Source organism: Amblyomma americanum, chromosome 6 (assembly GCF_052857255.1).
Source record: "Amblyomma americanum isolate KBUSLIRL-KWMA chromosome 6, ASM5285725v1, whole genome shotgun sequence".
NCBI lineage: Eukaryota > Metazoa > Arthropoda > Arachnida > Ixodida > Ixodidae > Amblyomma > Amblyomma americanum.
This window is the reverse complement of record NC_135502.1, coordinates 180,311,918-180,330,090: the sequence shown is the minus strand read 5'-3', so window position 1 is coordinate 180,330,090 and position 18,173 is coordinate 180,311,918. Positions and strand designations below refer to the sequence as shown.

At 45.7% G+C, this 18,173-nt stretch overlaps 1 protein-coding gene across 1 annotated transcript; it reads right to left on the bottom strand.

The window, feature by feature from the left end:
* Positions 1-5,450: 5,450 nt before the first annotated feature.
* On the bottom strand, positions 5,451-7,555 carry LOC144094201 (uncharacterized). The gene is made up of 2 exons (XM_077628127.1): positions 6,892-7,555; positions 5,451-6,007 (listed from the first exon to the last, which is right to left on the bottom strand). The coding sequence occupies exons 1-2, from the start codon at positions 7,163-7,165 to the stop codon at positions 5,460-5,462; spliced, it is 822 nt and encodes a 273-aa protein (XP_077484253.1). The 5' UTR covers positions 7,166-7,555; the 3' UTR covers positions 5,451-5,459.
* Positions 7,556-18,173: the final 10,618 nt, after the last annotated feature.

The window sequence follows — 18,173 nt, the reverse complement described above, 5'->3', positions numbered from 1 at the left end:
TGTCAAAGGTTCGGCCATGGCTCACAGAGTTGCCACGGTCGCAAAACTTGCGCAAAATGTGCTTCGAATAATCACCAGTCTGATGGATGTGACGCAGCCCCGCACTGTGCAAACTGTGAAGGAGACCATGCTGCAATACTCCAGGGCGTGTCTGTCCTTGAAGAAAGAAAGAGATAATCACCATAAAAACAAAGGAAAACATTTCATTTAAAGAAGCGAGAAGGCGTTTTGCGCTTACAAACACATTCTTTTTCACAGCAAAACAAAACTTCGCTGATGTGGTGCGCAGGGGCGTAGCACCACACAGCAATCCGGCACCTGCCAAGGCAGCTTTCACAGAGCCTATGGCAGGGCCATCGACGCCCCAGGCAGGGTCAGCGGAAGCTGCCCTGTCACTGCCAAAGCAGGGAGAGCCGGTCCATGGGTCGGCATCCCGCAGGACTTCCCGTCAGGGGAGGCCTGAAACTAACACAACCGCAGCTGCGTGGTCCTCCAGCAGTTCTGGCAAGGTGACGGATATAACTCCCAGTCCGCCTGCTTTGCAGCAGCGGAACAGCTCTCTGGAGCGAAAAAAAGACAGGCCCCTCATAATGGGCCCATATCTAAGTAAATCCCCTTTCATTTCCTCTCAAAAACACAAACATGCCTTTTTTGAATTCAGTGGAATTGTAGGGGAATGCGGAATTACAGTGACATAACACATATTTTAGGGTGAAAGTTACCCATAGTTTTATGTTTTCAGGAGACCAATCTTGGTCCACAATATGTGCATATCCTGAAACATTATCAACTTTTAGACGCAATTGAGAGCAGGCAAATCGACTCGTGGGAGGAGTCGCGATTGTCGTTCAAAGCGGCGTCCCTGCTCAAGAGATCAAGCTCATTACAAAACTTGAAGCGGTTGCAGTCAGCATCATCACCTATAAAACACTAACAATCTGTTCAGTATACATTCCTCCACAATTTGCATTAATAGCCCATGATCTACAAGAACTGATAGATGAACTTCCAGAGCCATATCTGGTAGTTGGGGATTTTAACGCCTACTCCCCTTTTTGGGGAAGCGAGCGCTGCGACTCTAGGGGGCAAACCATCCAAGATTTTATTCTCAGAAACAATGTCTTTTAAACACGGAAAAGGCCACATACTGCTCTCCAACTTCAGGCACTGTGAGCTGGTTTGTCTTTTAGTTCTCTATCTGTTTTTAACGATTTTAAATGGGACTTTACTGACAACCCATATGGCAGCGATCACCTTCCTGTATTATAATAGTTTGACATCAGCACTAGAAATCATCCCAACTAAACCGCGACATTGGAAGCTGCATTTAGCAGACTGGGAAATTTGAGCACAGGCCAATTTAGAAAATATAGCTTTAGAAAACCTCAGCATCAACGAAATGTTCCCGAATTGCATAATTACTGCCGTACACTTAGCTGTTCCTCAGTCTTCAGGAGTGGTGCGGCAAAAACACAGTGTGGTGGACAAAGGAATGCAAGGAAGCAAAAAACAACAAAATAGAGCTTGGGGCAAATTTCGCAGATACCCTACACATAGAACCTCAAGCTCAGTACGTCAGTCACAGTGCTGAGAAAGCCTCATGGCAGAGTTACATTTCATCTGTAAGCTGTCAAATAACAAAAAAAAAAATAAGATTAACATTTGTCCTTGAACCCCGCGAACTTGATGCCCATCAATGCGGTTATAAAAAGGGATGCTCAACAACAGACCATTTAGTTCGCCTTGAAAACAATAAGAGAAGCTTTTATACACAAACAGCACTGTCTTGCCGTTTTCTTTGATATGGAGCAAGCGTATGATACAACCTGAAAGTTTGGTATCGTCCGCGACCTTGGCGACCTAGGTATCCGTGGTAGGATGTTAAACTGACTTCCTTTCCGACCGCTCATTTCAAGTACGCCTGGGATCAACTCTGTCCAGGAGCTTCGTTCAAGAGAATGGGGTTCCTCAGGGATGTATTTTAAGCACAACATTGTTTAGCATAAAAATGAATGCCATAAGTAAAATAATCCCAAAGTCCATCCTGTATTGAGTGTACGTTGATGATCTTCAAATAGCTTGCACATCCTCAAACGTAGCAACATGCGAGAGACAAATACAGTTGACAATGAATAAACTAGTGACATGGGCAGATCACTACGGTTTCCAGTTTTCCACACAGAAAACAGTAGCCATCCTTTTCTCGCTTAAACGAGGCATACAAGCTGACCCTTTTATACACCTGATTGGAACACAGATACCTGTCAAAAAAGAGCACAAATTTCTGGGTACAACTTTTGACAAAATCTCAATTTCCTGCCTCATATAAACGCACTGAAAAAGAAAGCCTCCGGATCCCTAAATATACTCAAAGTACTGTCACGTAAACGTTGGGGTGCTGACAGGACGTCTTTTACAAATTTATCGCTGCATGGTACGCTCCACCTTAGACTACGGATGTATAGTTTATGGGTCAGCGAGGCCTTCATACCTGAAACGACTAGATCCAATACATAATTTAGGTTTGCATCTTTACTCTGGTGCTTACAGAACGTCAAACATAACTAGTCTTCATGTAGAAATCAACAAACCATCGCTTACAGATAGAAGCACCATGCTCACATGCTCATACATTTTAAACATCCGTTCACTGCCCAAACACCTATGTTGCCCAATAGCCGCAAAGTGCCCATCTAGAACACTGTTTCACAAGAAACCGCTCGCTATCAGGCCACTCATTCTGCGTATCGAAGAGATTTGCCAAAACCTCTGCGTACTAGATACATTACCTAACATTGCTCGGAGACGAGATCCACTGCCTGCATGGTACAATTTTCCTGCAATCTGATCTCACTCTTACACAGTTTCATAAGAAACAAACTCCGCAACAACATATAGTACAAGAATTCCTTGCACTGGAAGAAAAGTACAGTAGTTTTATACAGATGGTTCAAAGACGGACGTTTACTTAGGAAGCGCAGTGGTCCGAGGGAAGTCTGAGAAAACAGTACGACTTCCACAGTGCTCATCCATTTTCACTGCAGAATGTTACGCAGTCTGTGTGGCCATAGAAAAAATAGGAAACGAAAACCTTACCAACAGTATTATTTACACAGACTTCCTCAGTATACTTACAGCTTTTCACTCTAGAAATGCAGTCACTCCGATTCTTGGTGACATCATGCACAAGATAGCAACAGCCGCAGCTCGAGGACAAAACAAAGTTCTGCTGGGTTCCCAGTCATATCGGAATAAGAGGCAACGAGAGGGCAGTTACTGCACTGCTAAAGCTCGTGGGAAGGAAATAAAAAAAGTAAATATACCTTTTAAGCATTGCATAAACTTGGCACAGCGTAAATTAAGAGAAAAATGGCAGTCGGAATGGAACGGCGAAGTGAATAATAAACTACACTTGGTGAAGCCAGTTTTAGGTGAATTTAAATCGTGTGCACCAGGAACGTTTTAAGGAAGTGATTTTATGCCGTCTCCGGATAGGTCACACGCACCTTACGCATAACTTCCTGCTAACAAAGCAAGGCAAACTTATTTGCGAATGCGGAGATGATCTTACGGTCAATCGCATTTTATTTTCATGTGTGCAACTGGAAACACTGAAAAAAAAAGTATTTAACTCAGTTTTATAATGAATGCATTCCTTTTCATCCAGCACTGCTCTTAGATGATAATGCCATTGTTAACATACATTGTTTTTAGCGTTTTAAAAGAAGCAGCAATGCTTGAAAAACTAAATCTTGAACCACTGGTTTGCTTTAATACATGATGCACCTCAGCCGCTTTCTCATTCCTGAGAAGGCTGAGGCTTTTTATTTCAGATTCAGACGATTTTATTTCCTTTCAGTTGAAAGTGGAAGACGAGGCAAAAGGCATGGAGCCTGACAAGGCCTCGACCCCCATCTTTAGTTCGGAGCAGTCAAAATTTCAATACATTTGCAGGGATTTCTCCTGATGAAACGGTGTACACATAGGCATAAAATAAAAAGTACATATGAACACAAAGTGCTGGAAACTGTGTGCTCGCAGAGGTGCGCTGCCTTTTGGGCCAATAATCTGGCTGCTTTTCCAGATTTTTGTTTGTAGCAGTGCGCTTTGCTGCAGATGGCTGCTTATCCGGAAATTGCTTTAGCGCCTGTCTTATTTCATGGACTTTCTTTATCACGAACTCTTCTTAAGCTGCATCGCCCGATTCCTTGTTCGCTAAGTCTTGTAAAGCAGCTCCAAGCAAAGTACGGATGTTTTCAATACCACGAATTTGCGGCTCAGGGATTGCATCAGCCTGGATGCTGTCGAGAAGTGCCTGGGGCTCATCTAGAGCGAATGAATCATTTTCGGTCGAAGTCGAAGGAAGAGCTGCGCCTTTTTCAGTCGATCCCTGAGTGCTTGAATTGTTTTTTTCACGCTCCCATTGAGCAACTGCATGCATATGCTTACACAAACTCAAGTGCTGCTTGTAATCCAAGAATACACATTGCAAGGTGTGGATACATATGTTGCATTGTTTGCAACTGTAGCTGCACCCTTATCATGGTATGCTGCCCTTTACTACAGTGTGCTTAAACTCTTGCAAAGATTGAGACTGCACCAGCCACCATCCATCAAGTGATTCACTCGCGCCAGATTGAGCGAGCTCGACACCTGTGCAGTGCTTCTTATAGCAGTCTGCTGTCCGGTGGCTTGCCATGGGCCTCACATGTGAAATGAGCTGCTTGATGAGCCGATCATTTGTAAATTCCAGTAAAGTATGCAGCAATTTGTCCAGGCGCTGGCATTGCTTTCTTCGCAAATAAACAGCCTTTAGCTCATTGTGCGTACTCTGTGATTGTTTGTCGTGAGGCCAGTACCTTGCCTATAGCAATGCGCCCACTGCTCATGACGCTTCGCATAAGACTTTTCGAAATACTCCACAAAGTCTTTGCACTCCCCCACAGACTTAGCCGCCAGAAATTTTTGAAGAGCCTGAAATTCTGGTACGCTTGGGCAAGCCATCAAAGTGTGCAGAGTGTCTGACCAGTTTTTTATTTTAATCGCCACTAACTTTGCTAAGTTTGGAGGTCCAACTGCGTCTTACGTGCCAGGTGCAGAGCAAGCGTCTCTGAGGGATCCCCATTACCTTTTGCCAAGCATTGCAATATGCTGCTGCATCGTCAGACATGAAGGCCTCACAGCAAAGTGCCTGACCAATACTATCTTTTATTGCCTGAAAAAACCGAACCATAGTTTCCTCCGATGTGCTTTGAGAGAGGAGATAAGCACAAGGTATGCCTGACCAGTCAGCCGCAATTACAAGCACTGTCATGAGCAGAAGCCCATAAGAATTCGTACCATGCGTCGTGTCAACACATACAGCCTTGGTGCCATAGTGCAGAAGCATTTCCCTTTGAGTGCAAGTCATAAGGGCCATGTTAAACTCCTTGATGTCTTTTCGTGAGAGCAACTCGTTATCAGCATACAACAGAGCCGAATCTGTGCTTTCCTTTAGATCGTGGATCCACATCTGCATACTGACAGTCATCGGGATCTCTTTGCTCCTCATTTCCAATTTGGTACTTGTACTTTATGTTATATATATCTTTCGTAGTCAAAGTATGGAGCCTGTCCAATGCAACTTCAGCAAATGAGTGTGCATCTGCAAGAATCCTTCTAATGGGGACTCCTATACCGAGCTTTTGTGCTATGGCAGCCACTTCAGTGGCGGACAAGCGCAGGTGTGTCACACTCTTCTCATGGCCATAGTGCTCGGCCTGGTACTCAACGGTTACCTTTTCACCATCCTGAGTGACAACCATACCAGCAAAACAATGTTTGTTGCATTTCACACCGCCCACTGCCTTTGGCTTCCGTTTACCTTGTCCAGACTGCACAGCTACTTCGGTACGGTGGCACTCTAGGTACCTCTTTGTCGCTCCAGAGGACAAACGCGTCACCCCTCTTTTTGCGATGAAGTGCGCTTGCTCCTTCCTTTCAGTTTTTTCCTTCCAGGCTTGAAATTCTGCAAAAAGAAAAAAAAATTATATATTTATGCAGAGACCACACAATGAGTGCATTTGATCTGCTATGTTCACAACCATTTACATGACATTCTTCAAGCCTTAAGGCAGCCAGCTGTAGGCTTTGACCAAAAAGCGGAAGTTGATCATTCTCTACACGACACAGCTACTAAATGACTGCTCAGACTACTTTGAAGACAGCACATCGCCACGATGGCTCGATAGTTATGGCGCTTGGCTGCTGACCCGAAGGACGCGGGTTCAATCCCAGCCGCGGCTGTCACATTTTCTAGAGGCCAGTCTACTGTGTCCGACGTCAGTGCACGTCAAAGGACCCCAGAGTCCCTCATAGGCCGAGTCACTTTGAGATGGCAAACCTCCATGAACGTAAAACCCAAAACACTACCAACACTTACACTTCACTACTGTCGCCAGCCTAAGCTTTAAAAACGGTTCAGTGCACTTTTTAAAGCAGGCGTCATGCATTTTACAAATCCAGCAACCTGTAAATAGCCTACGAAAGATCAACACTAATCCTGAAAGGGCACATTATTACGGTATACCACCTACCGCTGTGTAAAAATCTTGAAGATTACCATGCCCAGTCTTCAATGTGTTTACACTGCATGCATTTATTTCAATTTCACTTGTCTTTCATTTCATGCACCAGAAAGACCGCTTCCGATATAAGGTGAACAGTGGGGCTAGTTGATGCATGATATACTGGTGACAACAGCATCTAGAGGATGGAGGATAAGAGACACAGCACGCGCTCTGCACAACACAGCACGAGGGCTTCAGACAAACCTTCCCTGTACACAAGCTAACATATTCCTTCATGCGTGCATACACAAACAAAACCTAAGAACATGTGATTCTTTCTCACCTGCAATGGAAGAGAACTGAACCGTGCTGCGTCTCGCCATAAAGCCATGCTCCTGCTCGTGGTGCTGCAACAGTTCACGACGGTGGAGAAAAGCATTACAACAGAGGTCACATGCGAAAGTTTTCTCACGAGCTGATGAGCTCGCAGCTTCGGGGTGCTTATTTCGCACATGCCTACTTTGGGATTTTAGAAAAGCAAATTCAGCTTTGCACACAGGGCACAGATACTTATCTCGCGCTGGTGACTCAGCAGGTGGTGAATTTGGTCCTTCCATTCCAATGAGGCCACGAGACGGCAGGCACAATGCTCACAGCACTGAAAAAACTTTAAACAAAGGACGCGCAACTGCACTGACAACAAAACGTAAAACAAAGGGCGCGCAACTGCACTGAAAGCAAAGCGTAAAACAAAAGACGCGTTACAGCGCGCGCGCTACTGCGCGAACTCGCGAGTGGACAAGAGCACTGAAAACAAGACAACAAAGTACGCGCAACTGCGCAAACTGGCGAGTATAGAACGAGAAAATGTGACCCAAACGCAATTGGCGTAACAACTATCAAAGAATCCCGGTGCACCTCAAGCGCAATTAACGGCGATGTCCTAGCCCATTGTCCTAACCTAGGCGAGGTAAGTAACCTGGCCGCGTAACGGCAGTCGGCGTGTCTCTGCGGTGCGGTCCGACAGATTCAAATCTGTGGCTTCTGTGCCTGCGAAATGAAAGTAGTCACGTGATTTGACACAACTAATAACAATGTACCAACAAATTCAATTCACACAGAAAGAGAACACAAAAAATGTGTTTATAAAATTCATAAGCTTTGTACTGCAATCATATCCAAAATTTTTATTTAAATGAGAAAGAAAAACAAACAAATGTTGCTAGGGACAGAGAATTCTAGGGAGAAACCAGAGCTAGGGACTGCTGGGGACGGACTCAAGTAAACACAAAGAAAAAGGCCGGTTCCGGGCTCTGTCTAGACGCTTCGGGCGCACAAAGGTAAGGTGGCTAGAGTGGGCAGGTGTGAAAACCGGCAGGGGGAAGCATGGCCCCGCAGCGCGCCGATGTCGTGTGGCGGCGCTGACGGCAGAGGCGCAGTAAGGCGTGCAGGCGAAATGAGGCGAAAATGAGCCTGTTTCGCTTACCGCGCGTTTTCTGCGAGTCTCGAAGAATGAATCTTTACCATAAAATAATGTTTCGTCAATTCGCATCATTATTCCTGTGAAATATGGTGCTTCACAATCCCAGTTTTCATTGCGTAGCTGGACTGAAGCGCGTTTTGTGCATGCACATAATAATAATAACAATAATAATAATAATTGTTTTTTGGGGAAAGGAAATGCCGCAGTATCTGTCTCATATATCGTTGGACACCTGAACCGCGCCGTAAGGGAAGGGATAAAGGAGGGAGTGAAAGAAGAAAGGAAGAAAGAGGTGCCGTAGTGGAGGGCTCCTGAATAATTTTTACCACTCCTGGGGATCTTTAACGTGCACTGACATCGCACAGCACATTGGCGCCTTGCCTCCATAAAAACGCAGCCGCCGCGGTCGGGTTCGAACCCGGGAACTCCGGATCAGTAGCCGAGCGCTCTAACCACGGAGCCACCGCGGAGGGTGTGCATGCACATTTCGAGATGTTGCCCAGGATATGAGCGACGCTGTAGTGGAAGGTTTCGGAATTATTTCAACCACCTGGGCTCCTTTAACGAGCACTGACTGTGTGCGTTGCGCCGCCATCGAAACGCGGCCACTACGGCGAGAATAGCACGTTGTAATGCGTGCCGTAGGACCTCGCAACTGCAATCGCATTGGCTGAAGGCGCCCCAACGCACAAACCAGTTTTTGTCGCTGCTTGCGAACATGTAGCATGTATGCCATCTTGACGCTCATGTAAGCAATTTCTGACGATTCTAGACAGCGAAGCAACACATCTGGCCATGAAATAGTTACAACTGAAGGCCCCATTTCAACAAGCAGGAAACCAGAATTGGCTACCTTCTGGGACCAGCAGACCCCAGCTCAAAATCAGAAGGCTTCCTTCTGGGACCAGTAGATCCAAGTAAAACACCATTGGGTGCCCTACAGGGACCATTTAAACCAGCAGCAAACCAGGTCTACGGCTTCATTTTGGGACGAGATGAAACCATTAGAAATTAGAATCCTATTCACAAATTTTCACATGGGGAGGGGGGGACTTTTGCTGAATTTCATCTACAACACACAAGGTTTCAGCGATTTCCGTTTCTTCTCACTATCATCATACCCTTAAGCAAAAAGTGAATCCTCGAGGCAATAAAAACGTACTTTTGATGCTGTCAGCGCAACAGAATGCTCAGAACAACCAATTTTCGGCACATCACCAATTGACTGTAGAATCTCTGCCGCCGCTTCAGCTGAAAGCAAGTTTGTTTTCCAGGACGTTGACAAGATTGTAAAATGATACTGGCGGTTGTAAAAGGCCCCCAAGGTCCAACTCATTAGTTGCCTCAGCTGGAAGTTCTTTGGGTATGTTGCGCTTTGTCATAGAGACATGCTGTTCTGCTGGGACTCCGGAAGATTTTTTTTTTTCGAGTGGGGGCCAGGTCTTCGAGTTTTTGAGTTGTTTGTCTGTTTATTCCGCCTTTTATTTAAATGTTTAATTATTTTATTTGCTTTCTGTTAATATTTTCAAATTTCGCTGTTAAAAAGGGTATTTAATTGTAATGCATAGAAACGTGAATTGAAATGGGCAACTTTATATATATAAAGATGTACAGATAAGGAGTGATCGACTGCATTAAAAAAGTTTGTTCATACTGCTGGTAATCATGCTCATGAACAGAGTTCAGTCAATTAACAATTTCTGCTGGGACATGATTGTTTTAGGTTACTGAAATTAAACGTTTTAAGGCTGGGCATGAAGTGAACGAGCTCAGCCTCACTGTGCTTTAGATTTATAACGTTCTGAAATTGAAGCGTTTGTGAGAAATCTGATCTGAGTGCAAGAAGTTGGAGACGGGAGGGGGCGCTGCCCCCTCCGGAGAAATGCTGGGGAACCCCCCCCCCCCCCCCCCCCCCCCCCCTGTTCCGGAGTCCCTGGAGCTTCTGCAGGCTTCACAATGAGCTGTCCAAACACCCTTCTTAGCCACATAGCCTGCAATGTAACATATAAGCCGCGCATCGCGGTGTCACTCAGCATATCTGTGATGGCCTACAGCCACTTACATTTTTTCCGCAGCCACTTTTGCTCTTGAACGCATCTCGCCCTCGCATAGAAAGACGCTGCTATAGTCACTCCAATACAGGCGAGGAAACGAACTGAACTGACTAAAACTGCAACGGCGTGTGCAAAACCGACGCGGCTGGCTGAGTGGCTGAGCTTACCGCGCCTCTAGCTGTAGTGTTCCTGCGGGAGCATATACAGGAACTATAGAGGCTAGAAGGTTTACCTAGTGTCGTGACCGGACAGGCGGGGGTGAAATATCTCGCTATGCATCGACAGATGGCGCTGCCGCCCGCTGGCGTGCGATGTGCGTCACAGCCTCCAAGCCTCTACGGGTGAATGCTTCTTTTTTTTTTCCGAGGACTTCTGGTTTAGTTGGTTGCTCGCTTAGGGTCTGTTAAAGAAAGTGAGAAATCTTCCGCAGGCTCCTTAGATGGTCAACATGTTAGCGCGCGCCGCGACATAACTGAAGTGTCGCCGATGAGCGCTACACGTCGCGCCATAAACACTAGCTGCAACGCAACAAGCGCGGCTTACTTGCAGACGATGTCGAAGGGGAAGAAAAAAAAAAACTGGACATAGAACAGCAGGGTGGGAAGTCTTTATTGCAGAGAGTTTCGCGCAAGCATGTGCCGACAAGGGACTTCCTGAGGGCTCTGCGCGCTCCGCACGGCTACTGGCACCGCCTCATTTTAAGAAGCTTTTTTTTCTCTCTCTGCGCACCGCGCTCTTTGTTCACTGCTTTTACGAAGAAATGCAGTCTTGTCAGTGCGTAAAACTTAATCAGTTCTGTCGTAACTTGACGACCATGCACTTCGCAACCAACGTCTTCAAGTCCCCGCCCCTGAAGAAAATGCAGGAAACTAATCATACTATCTGCTTGTAGCTTGTTGCGGCTGAAAAAAACCGTAAATGCGTTTTCCAACTTTCCTACCACCTCCTCAATTGGCTTTGCTGGGTACACTAAGCCTCCATGATCAAAAGTTTGAGTAAGCGAGGCATTTTTCTTGGACTTAGCTTGCAGAGGCAAGGTACTGAAACAACTTGCACATTCAGGGCAAGGAAACCTTTAAGGAGTTTTCTCACTACATAACCAGCAACATAAAAAATTAACCGGCTGTCACTTTTTTTGTCCACACAACTGGTATGATCCCCTCACCACTATGCTTGTCGAGTACCTCTGCAGCAGATGACAGGTCTCCACCATCTAGCAAGCCATCCACAAGTTCAGTAATTCTTGCGTTTTTTTTCTTTGGGCACATCTGACGGCTGCAAGAGAGCAGTCACAACTTCTGATGACACATTTGTTCTTTTTGGTGGCTTTGCAAGGCTGTAGAAGGCCAAATTATTAATAATGATCAAAAACTGTCCCACTGAAGGATGATCGTTGCAGCCGAAACACTGACGCACAATTCCAAATACGTTTTCCATTCTGTCTTGACTCAGGTTTGCAGTTAATAAATACTTGTACTGCAGTGATGTTGTCAGGTATTCTAGAAGTGACAGTGTGCTCTTTAATGTCACTCGCAGCCCAAGCGCAGTCCCTGCACTTAAAAAGCCACCACCATGCTGTGCAGCATATTGCTCCCATTCTCCCAGGAAAGCAATGAAATCATTTAGAAACTGCACACTTCCTGATTTAGCTCTAAGGCCTTTTGTTGGGACCCTAGAAGACATGACAAAAATAAGTTTCTCCATGAGCTTTACAAATTTCTCCGTTGGTTCAGTGCGTGAGTTGCATGTTTTCTCCAAGTGATCCCGATAAAAAAAAATCCCTTTGAGTACCTCCTCACTAAAGAGCTGGAATGTCAGATTTACCCGCATTTTTTCAAATGAATTCGGGCGTAAATGGGCCTTTGTGATAAGGGGCATCACTTTAAGCGTGACAGATTCTTTGTCCAGCTTCCAAGCTTCTTCAATTACATCCACATGGACATGCCCACTCGGGATCTGTATGCCTTTCCCCACAAATGCATTCCGAACGCATTTCACCAGGTGGGGAAAGTCCGAAATGAAGTGAATGCTTCTTCCCTTGTCAACAGGATGGGGAACTTTGCACTTGATCTCTGTGCATGAAGCTGCGCAAGGGAGAAAGCAGAACGAACATTATTGACAGACTGAAAAAGAAGAACTCCTGGCTAGTTTTAACAGAACAGCTAACATACCTTTGATGCCAAACAGCTTCCATAAGCACCGATTCCAGGGAGCACCATCACTCGTCCAGAAATCGACAAACAGGCCAGATTTCTCGGCCAGGATTGTGGCCTCCAGAAGTATTTTTGAAAGGGTAGATGCCTTTACGTTGCCCTTAGCTTCACTTCACTTCACTTCACTTTATTACCTTAAAGACCCCACTTTGGGGGTGTTACATAAGGGGTGGGAGTACAAATATGGGTTGAATATGGTTGCTTACATGATATTTATGAAATGCATATTTAAATTGTTCACAAAACTTGATTGGCAGGTGATGGCATCAACGTCGTGGGGAAGGCCATTCCAGTCTTTAGCAGTGCGAAGAAAAAAGGATGCGGAAAAAGTGACGGTGCGGGAGCGTTGGCATGACACTTGCAGTGGATGGCCGGTGCGATGAGATATGCGAGCGGGCGGTGTGATGTAGGGTGGTTGTCCGAGGGAACTGTAAAAAAACTTATGAAACAGACTAAGAGAAGCAATGCGACGACGATGGGCAAGAGTTGATAAACCTGATTGTCGTTTAAGTGACGATACACTGATGTCGTATGAATAGGCAGAATGAATGAACCTCGTGGCGCGATTTTGGACAGATTCTAGTGAACTGATGAGATATGCTTGTTGCGGGCTCCAGATAGCAGATGCGTATTCTAGTTTTGGTCGAATGAGTGATTGGTAGGCGAGAAGTTTAATACTTTGAGGGGCGTGCCGTAGGTGACGTTTCAGAAAACCCAATGACCGGTTAGCTGATGCGACGATGTTCGTTACATGAGAGCGCCAGGAGAGATCCTGGCACAAGGTGACACCTAGGTACTTGTATGAGTATACAGATTCTAGTGGAACGTTAGCAACGGAGTAAGAGAAAATATGGGGGTTACGCCGGCGGTGAAAAGATACGAGTTTACATTTATTAGGATTAAGCGACATTAGCCAATCATCGCACCAGGCATGCACTGTGTCAATGTCGTTTTGCAGCTGTGATTGGTCAAAGGTGTTGGAAATCGTGTGGTAAATAACGCAGTCGTCTGCAAACAGACGAACATTGCAAACCAGGTTTGAGGGTAAGTCGTTTATGTAGATTAAGAATAGGAGGGGGGCAAGTACAGAACCTTGGGGTACGCCTGATGTTACTGGAAGAGGGTTGGAACTCTGGCTGTTAACGAGAACAAACTGGGAGCGCTTAGAAAGGAATTCTTCGATCCACAATAAGACGTTAGGATGCAGTTTTAGCATGGTTAGTTTTAGCAGTAAACGCCTGTGGGGAACTTTATCAAATGCTTTAGCAAAGTCTAGAAAAATAGCGTCAGTTTGTAAATTTAGGTCGAGGTTAGAGTGAACGTCATGAAGAAAGACGGCCAGTTGAGTTTCACATGACAAACCCTTGCGAAACCCGTGTTGTGAGGGATGAAAGAAGTTGATAGCGTCAAGAAAGTCCATGATTTGAGAATAGATGACGTGTTCCATGATTTTGCAAGGTATGCTGGTTAATGATATCGGACGGTAATTTAAAGGAGAATCTTTGTTACCGGACTTAAAGACGGGAATGACCTTTCCCACTTTCCAGTCATCCGGAATGGAACCTGTAGAAAGCGACTGTGAAAACAATAACAATAAGTACATTGCAGAAATATTATTAGTGTTGCGCAGTATTTTGGAGTTAATTTCGTCGACGCCGGCCGATGATGAAGTTTTAAGGTGTTCAATGAGCGAGGTAATGCCGGCTTCAGAAAACGCGATAGCAGGCATGCTGGACTCTATATTGACGGCGAAAGTTGCAGTTGGTGGGTGAATTTCATTAGTGAACACAGATGAAAAGGCGTTATTAAAAATGTCAGCGCACTCAATGTCATCAGCTTCCTCTCCAGACTCTTTGGTTAGAGTGATGGTATGTGCCGGGTGCTCACTTATGACCTGCCAAAACTTTCTGGGATTGGAAGTCAACAATTTGGGGAGGTCGTTGTGAAGGAAAGAGTATTTTGCGTGGCGAATTTCTGATAGGTAGGTGCGTTCGGCTGTATAGTATTTTTCCCATGCGCACTCGTCGTATTGCTTTAATTTTGCCGCACGGAAAAGGCGCTTCTTTTTATTGTCGAGTCTTTTTATCGTTTTTGTATACCATGGTTTCTGGCGGTCCGAGTGGAAGCTTATTTTGGGGATGTATCTATCGGTTAGTTCGCTAACCTTTTTCTTAAAACGGGACCAATTGTCATTTACTGAATTATCGTGAAAAGATGCTTCAAATGTTGTGAGATATTGGTTTAATTCAAGACTAAAGGCTTCATAGTTTCCTTTGTCGTAGAGGCGAATAGTTTTGTTTTGATTCTGGCGTCGTGATGGGTGGAACTCAAATGTGGCGTGGATTACTTTATGGTCGCTGATTTCGCGTAGATAAGTGATAGATGAGAGGGCTTCCGGGTGGGTAGTCAGGATTAGATCTAGGATGTTTGCACCGCGGGTCGGTTCAGATACCACTTGAGTTAAGTTGAAGTTTAGGCAGACCTCGATAAAATCATTCGCTTCCCTGTTGCCGACAGCTGTCTGTGTCTGCCAGTTGATTTCTGGAAAATTGAAGTCTCCAAAAAGAATGATATGCGCTTTTGGGTATTTCCTCGTTAATTGGCTGATCACGTCGTTAAGAATTCGAGAGAAATCGGAGTTGGTATTTGGCGCTCTATAACAAACGCCCAGCAGTACGGTTTGGGGCGCAGCGCGACAAAGTAGCCATACTATCTCAAGGTCTGATGGAATATTAATAACTGTACACGAGAACTGATTGCTAACTGCGATGAAAACGCCTCCACCTCGAGCGGATGTGCGATCTTTGCGAAGAAGGTTAAAATTCGGTAAGTCAGCAAGAACTTCAGTATCGGTGATGCCATTAGTGAGCCATGTTTCGGTAAGTATCAGCAAGTTACTAGCAGATGAACACACAAGACTGGAGATGATTTCACGTTTCGGAAGAAAACTACGTATGTTTGTGAAAATCGCCGAAAAGGAAAGATTAGGCTGGGGGGTGGTAGGTACATGAGCGGCTGGGGGCTGGCGGTGCAGCAACCGCTATGGTATCTCTTTTACAGATTGCGATGGTTCGTCGAAGATATATCGTCGGGGACCGATGAACAGGGTTTTGTATCGCAAAGAAAAACGGTTAGTCTTGCTTTTGGCAAATGTAACTAGATGTTTGCGCACATTGCGAACGCGGCGTGAAAAATCTTCACCGACGGAGTAGTCAGTGTTCTTGAATTTGCGGCCATTAGCTAGAATTTCGTCCTTTGTTTTGAAAAGTGCGAATTTGGCAATTAACGGACGGCTACGATCAGGTTCGTGGCGCCCAAGACGGTGAGTGCGGTCTATTGTTTTGGGGTCGAGGGTGATGTCCAAAAATTCGGAGCAATGGCGAATTAGTAGCTTTTCAGAGTCGGCCCACGTTTCAGATGGGTCAGGGTCCGGAATGTTGTAGAATATGAGGTTGTTTCTTCCGAGAATTCCGAGAATTTGAGTCCATTTTCCTGCAAATAGGGGAAATGCACTGTGAGTAATGTAATAATGAGCATCAGCAGTGTACATAAGGTACATTTGCTAACGTGAACTGCAGCACAAATATATATATAAACAAATATGCAGAACCATAAGGTATTAATTTCATTAACACACCTTGGAATGGCTGGAGCATAATCACAAGGCCATGGTCACTCAGGGTTGTCTTGCTGTTGTTGTCGTTGAATGGACCAAGGTCCACAAAACCACTCAGTTCCCCAGATGATGTCACACTGATGTTTTCAGACAGCTTGATCTCGTCAAAGACGAGACCACCATGAAGGCTAAATTCTTCCATTTTCCTCGTCTTCTCTTTAAGCGCAGAAAAGACGCTACTATTAAAACCAAATGTGTTCTTAAAGCCCTGCAGGTACTTGGCTAAGCATGACTTGCTTGGCAAAGCCATAATTTCGTGTCGTCTTAAATGTTCATACAGCTGCGGGCTTCGCATCCGCATGAGGATGCACTCCAGAATCCATAGCTGGTCATAACGCATTCCCCGGGTTGACTTCCTAGAGGCTGCCTCAAAGCATGCTTTGACCGCAAGGCGCTGTTTTGGTGGGAGGCCACTGATTTTGGCTTCCAGCACAGTCGTTGGGATTGACTGGGTTAATTCTCTGAGTTCTTGAACACTCTTGTTGGCTTGAGACAGTTTTTTCTTTGCCCGGAATAGGTGAACGGATTTTCGCTTCCGGGCATTTTTTTGCTTGAAAGCCGCTGCTCGCTTCTTGCCCCTGTTCATATGGTTTAGGATAAGCCTTCTAGTGTATTTGCATCGAAGACAAGGCTTTCCATCGGGCGTTATCACAAGGCAACTTTTCGAGAAGAACGATTTCCCATACTGGGTGCATTGGCCAGGTGAGATAGGTTCAACCTCACAGCCTGGGCAAAGAAGCAAATTATCGGTCTTCCTCAAAGCTGCAAGGGCGTCCTCTTCACACTGTACGTGAAGCTCATCAACTTTAATGTTTCGGCAATACACTGTGCAAACATAATCTGCAGCTGCGGCACATGTCGAAAATGTTACGTGCTTGGTTACGCACACATCACCTGGCTCAGCACTTGTGTGCCACCCAAAGCACAGAACTTCTGGGTTGTTCGACAGAACAATTTTGCTGCATGACGGTGAGGGCGGGACGATGTCTTTCAACGGATGCGGTTTGTGCGGCGGCATATCTGATGAAGTCTCTTCGCCACCAAAATCTGCGGAGTCGCTGTTTGTTTGGCTGCATGATGCCCAGCGCTTCGGGGCTGGTGTACAGTTGTCAGCTAAGTTTCTCTTCTTCCTTTTTCGTGGGACAGGCTTCGTCATGTAGGAGGGAGCATCCGGAAATATTGTCGGGACGGCGTCGTCGGTGAGCGCTGGCCGCTCGCGATCTATTTCCACAAGTTTCCCGTTTATAAGATGCTGAAACGTCCTTTGAATATATCGTTCATCAAAATGCCTCGAACACACAACACAGCTGTCATCCAAAGTCTTGTCGTCTCGTTTTATGTTCCGAGCCCACTCTTGCAAACGAAGGGGGTCCGACGGGGCACGGAACAACGACACTTTTTCTTTTGACGACTTGTAGCCTCCGTTACAAAGTGGCACAAAACAAGTCCTACCTTTTTTGGTCGGCATTTTCACGTGCAATGCAGGTAAATCACTCTTTGAGCACAATCAGCGACGGGAACGACACAAAGTCACGCACGAATCGCGGCCCACGTGCATTTCCCGACGGAGCGAACTGCGAGAGAAGCGGCGCGCCCAGCTCGCCTAAAGGCTACAGCGCCACCTACGCTATGCATCCGAACCGGTTTCACAGCGGCCTATGGATATGGCGGCCGTTCACGACACTAGGTAAACCTTCTAGCCTCTATACAGGAACACTAGTGGAGATCAGTGCTAAGCATCATGGAGCGGAGAGCTGCAGGACCACAACTTTTGACTAAAAAATAATAAAAAACAAATCTTGTTCGATATTAAAGAATGTTCTAACATTCAATATCCTGTCTATAAATTGCAACAAACGAGCACAAAAAAGTGTAAATGTAAAGTGTGTCAAAATAAGTCCTCCTTCACCCCGCGACCTCACGAAGATGCGGTGGCGCTGATGTCGGCAGCGACTTTCGCATGGTAGGCAAAACAGGTTCAGCTTGCCGGTGCCTACCAATGGCCTACCTCAACTGCCGGTGGCTGCATCATGCTTGCGCACTGCAGAAGCAGCATGTATTGACCAGCTGCGTCAGTGAGGGATCCGCGTAGTAGCATAAAAAGGAAAATTAAATTAGCCTCGATATGTTTCTCGCAGATAAATACCGCATTGTAAACCGGCTAACAGGGAATGGGCCGCGGTAGTAAAGCGCGAAGTC

Excerpts from the sequence above, each read along its gene's own strand:
- LOC144094201 (XM_077628127.1), bottom strand. The coding sequence starts at position 7,165 with ATGGAAGGACCAAATTCACCACCTGCTGAGTCACCAGCGCGAGATAAG. Across the intron at positions 6,008-6,891 it reads TCAGTTCTCTTCCATTGCAG|AATTTCAAGCCTGGAAGGAA; the intron begins GTGAGAAAGAAT and ends TTCTTTTTGCAG.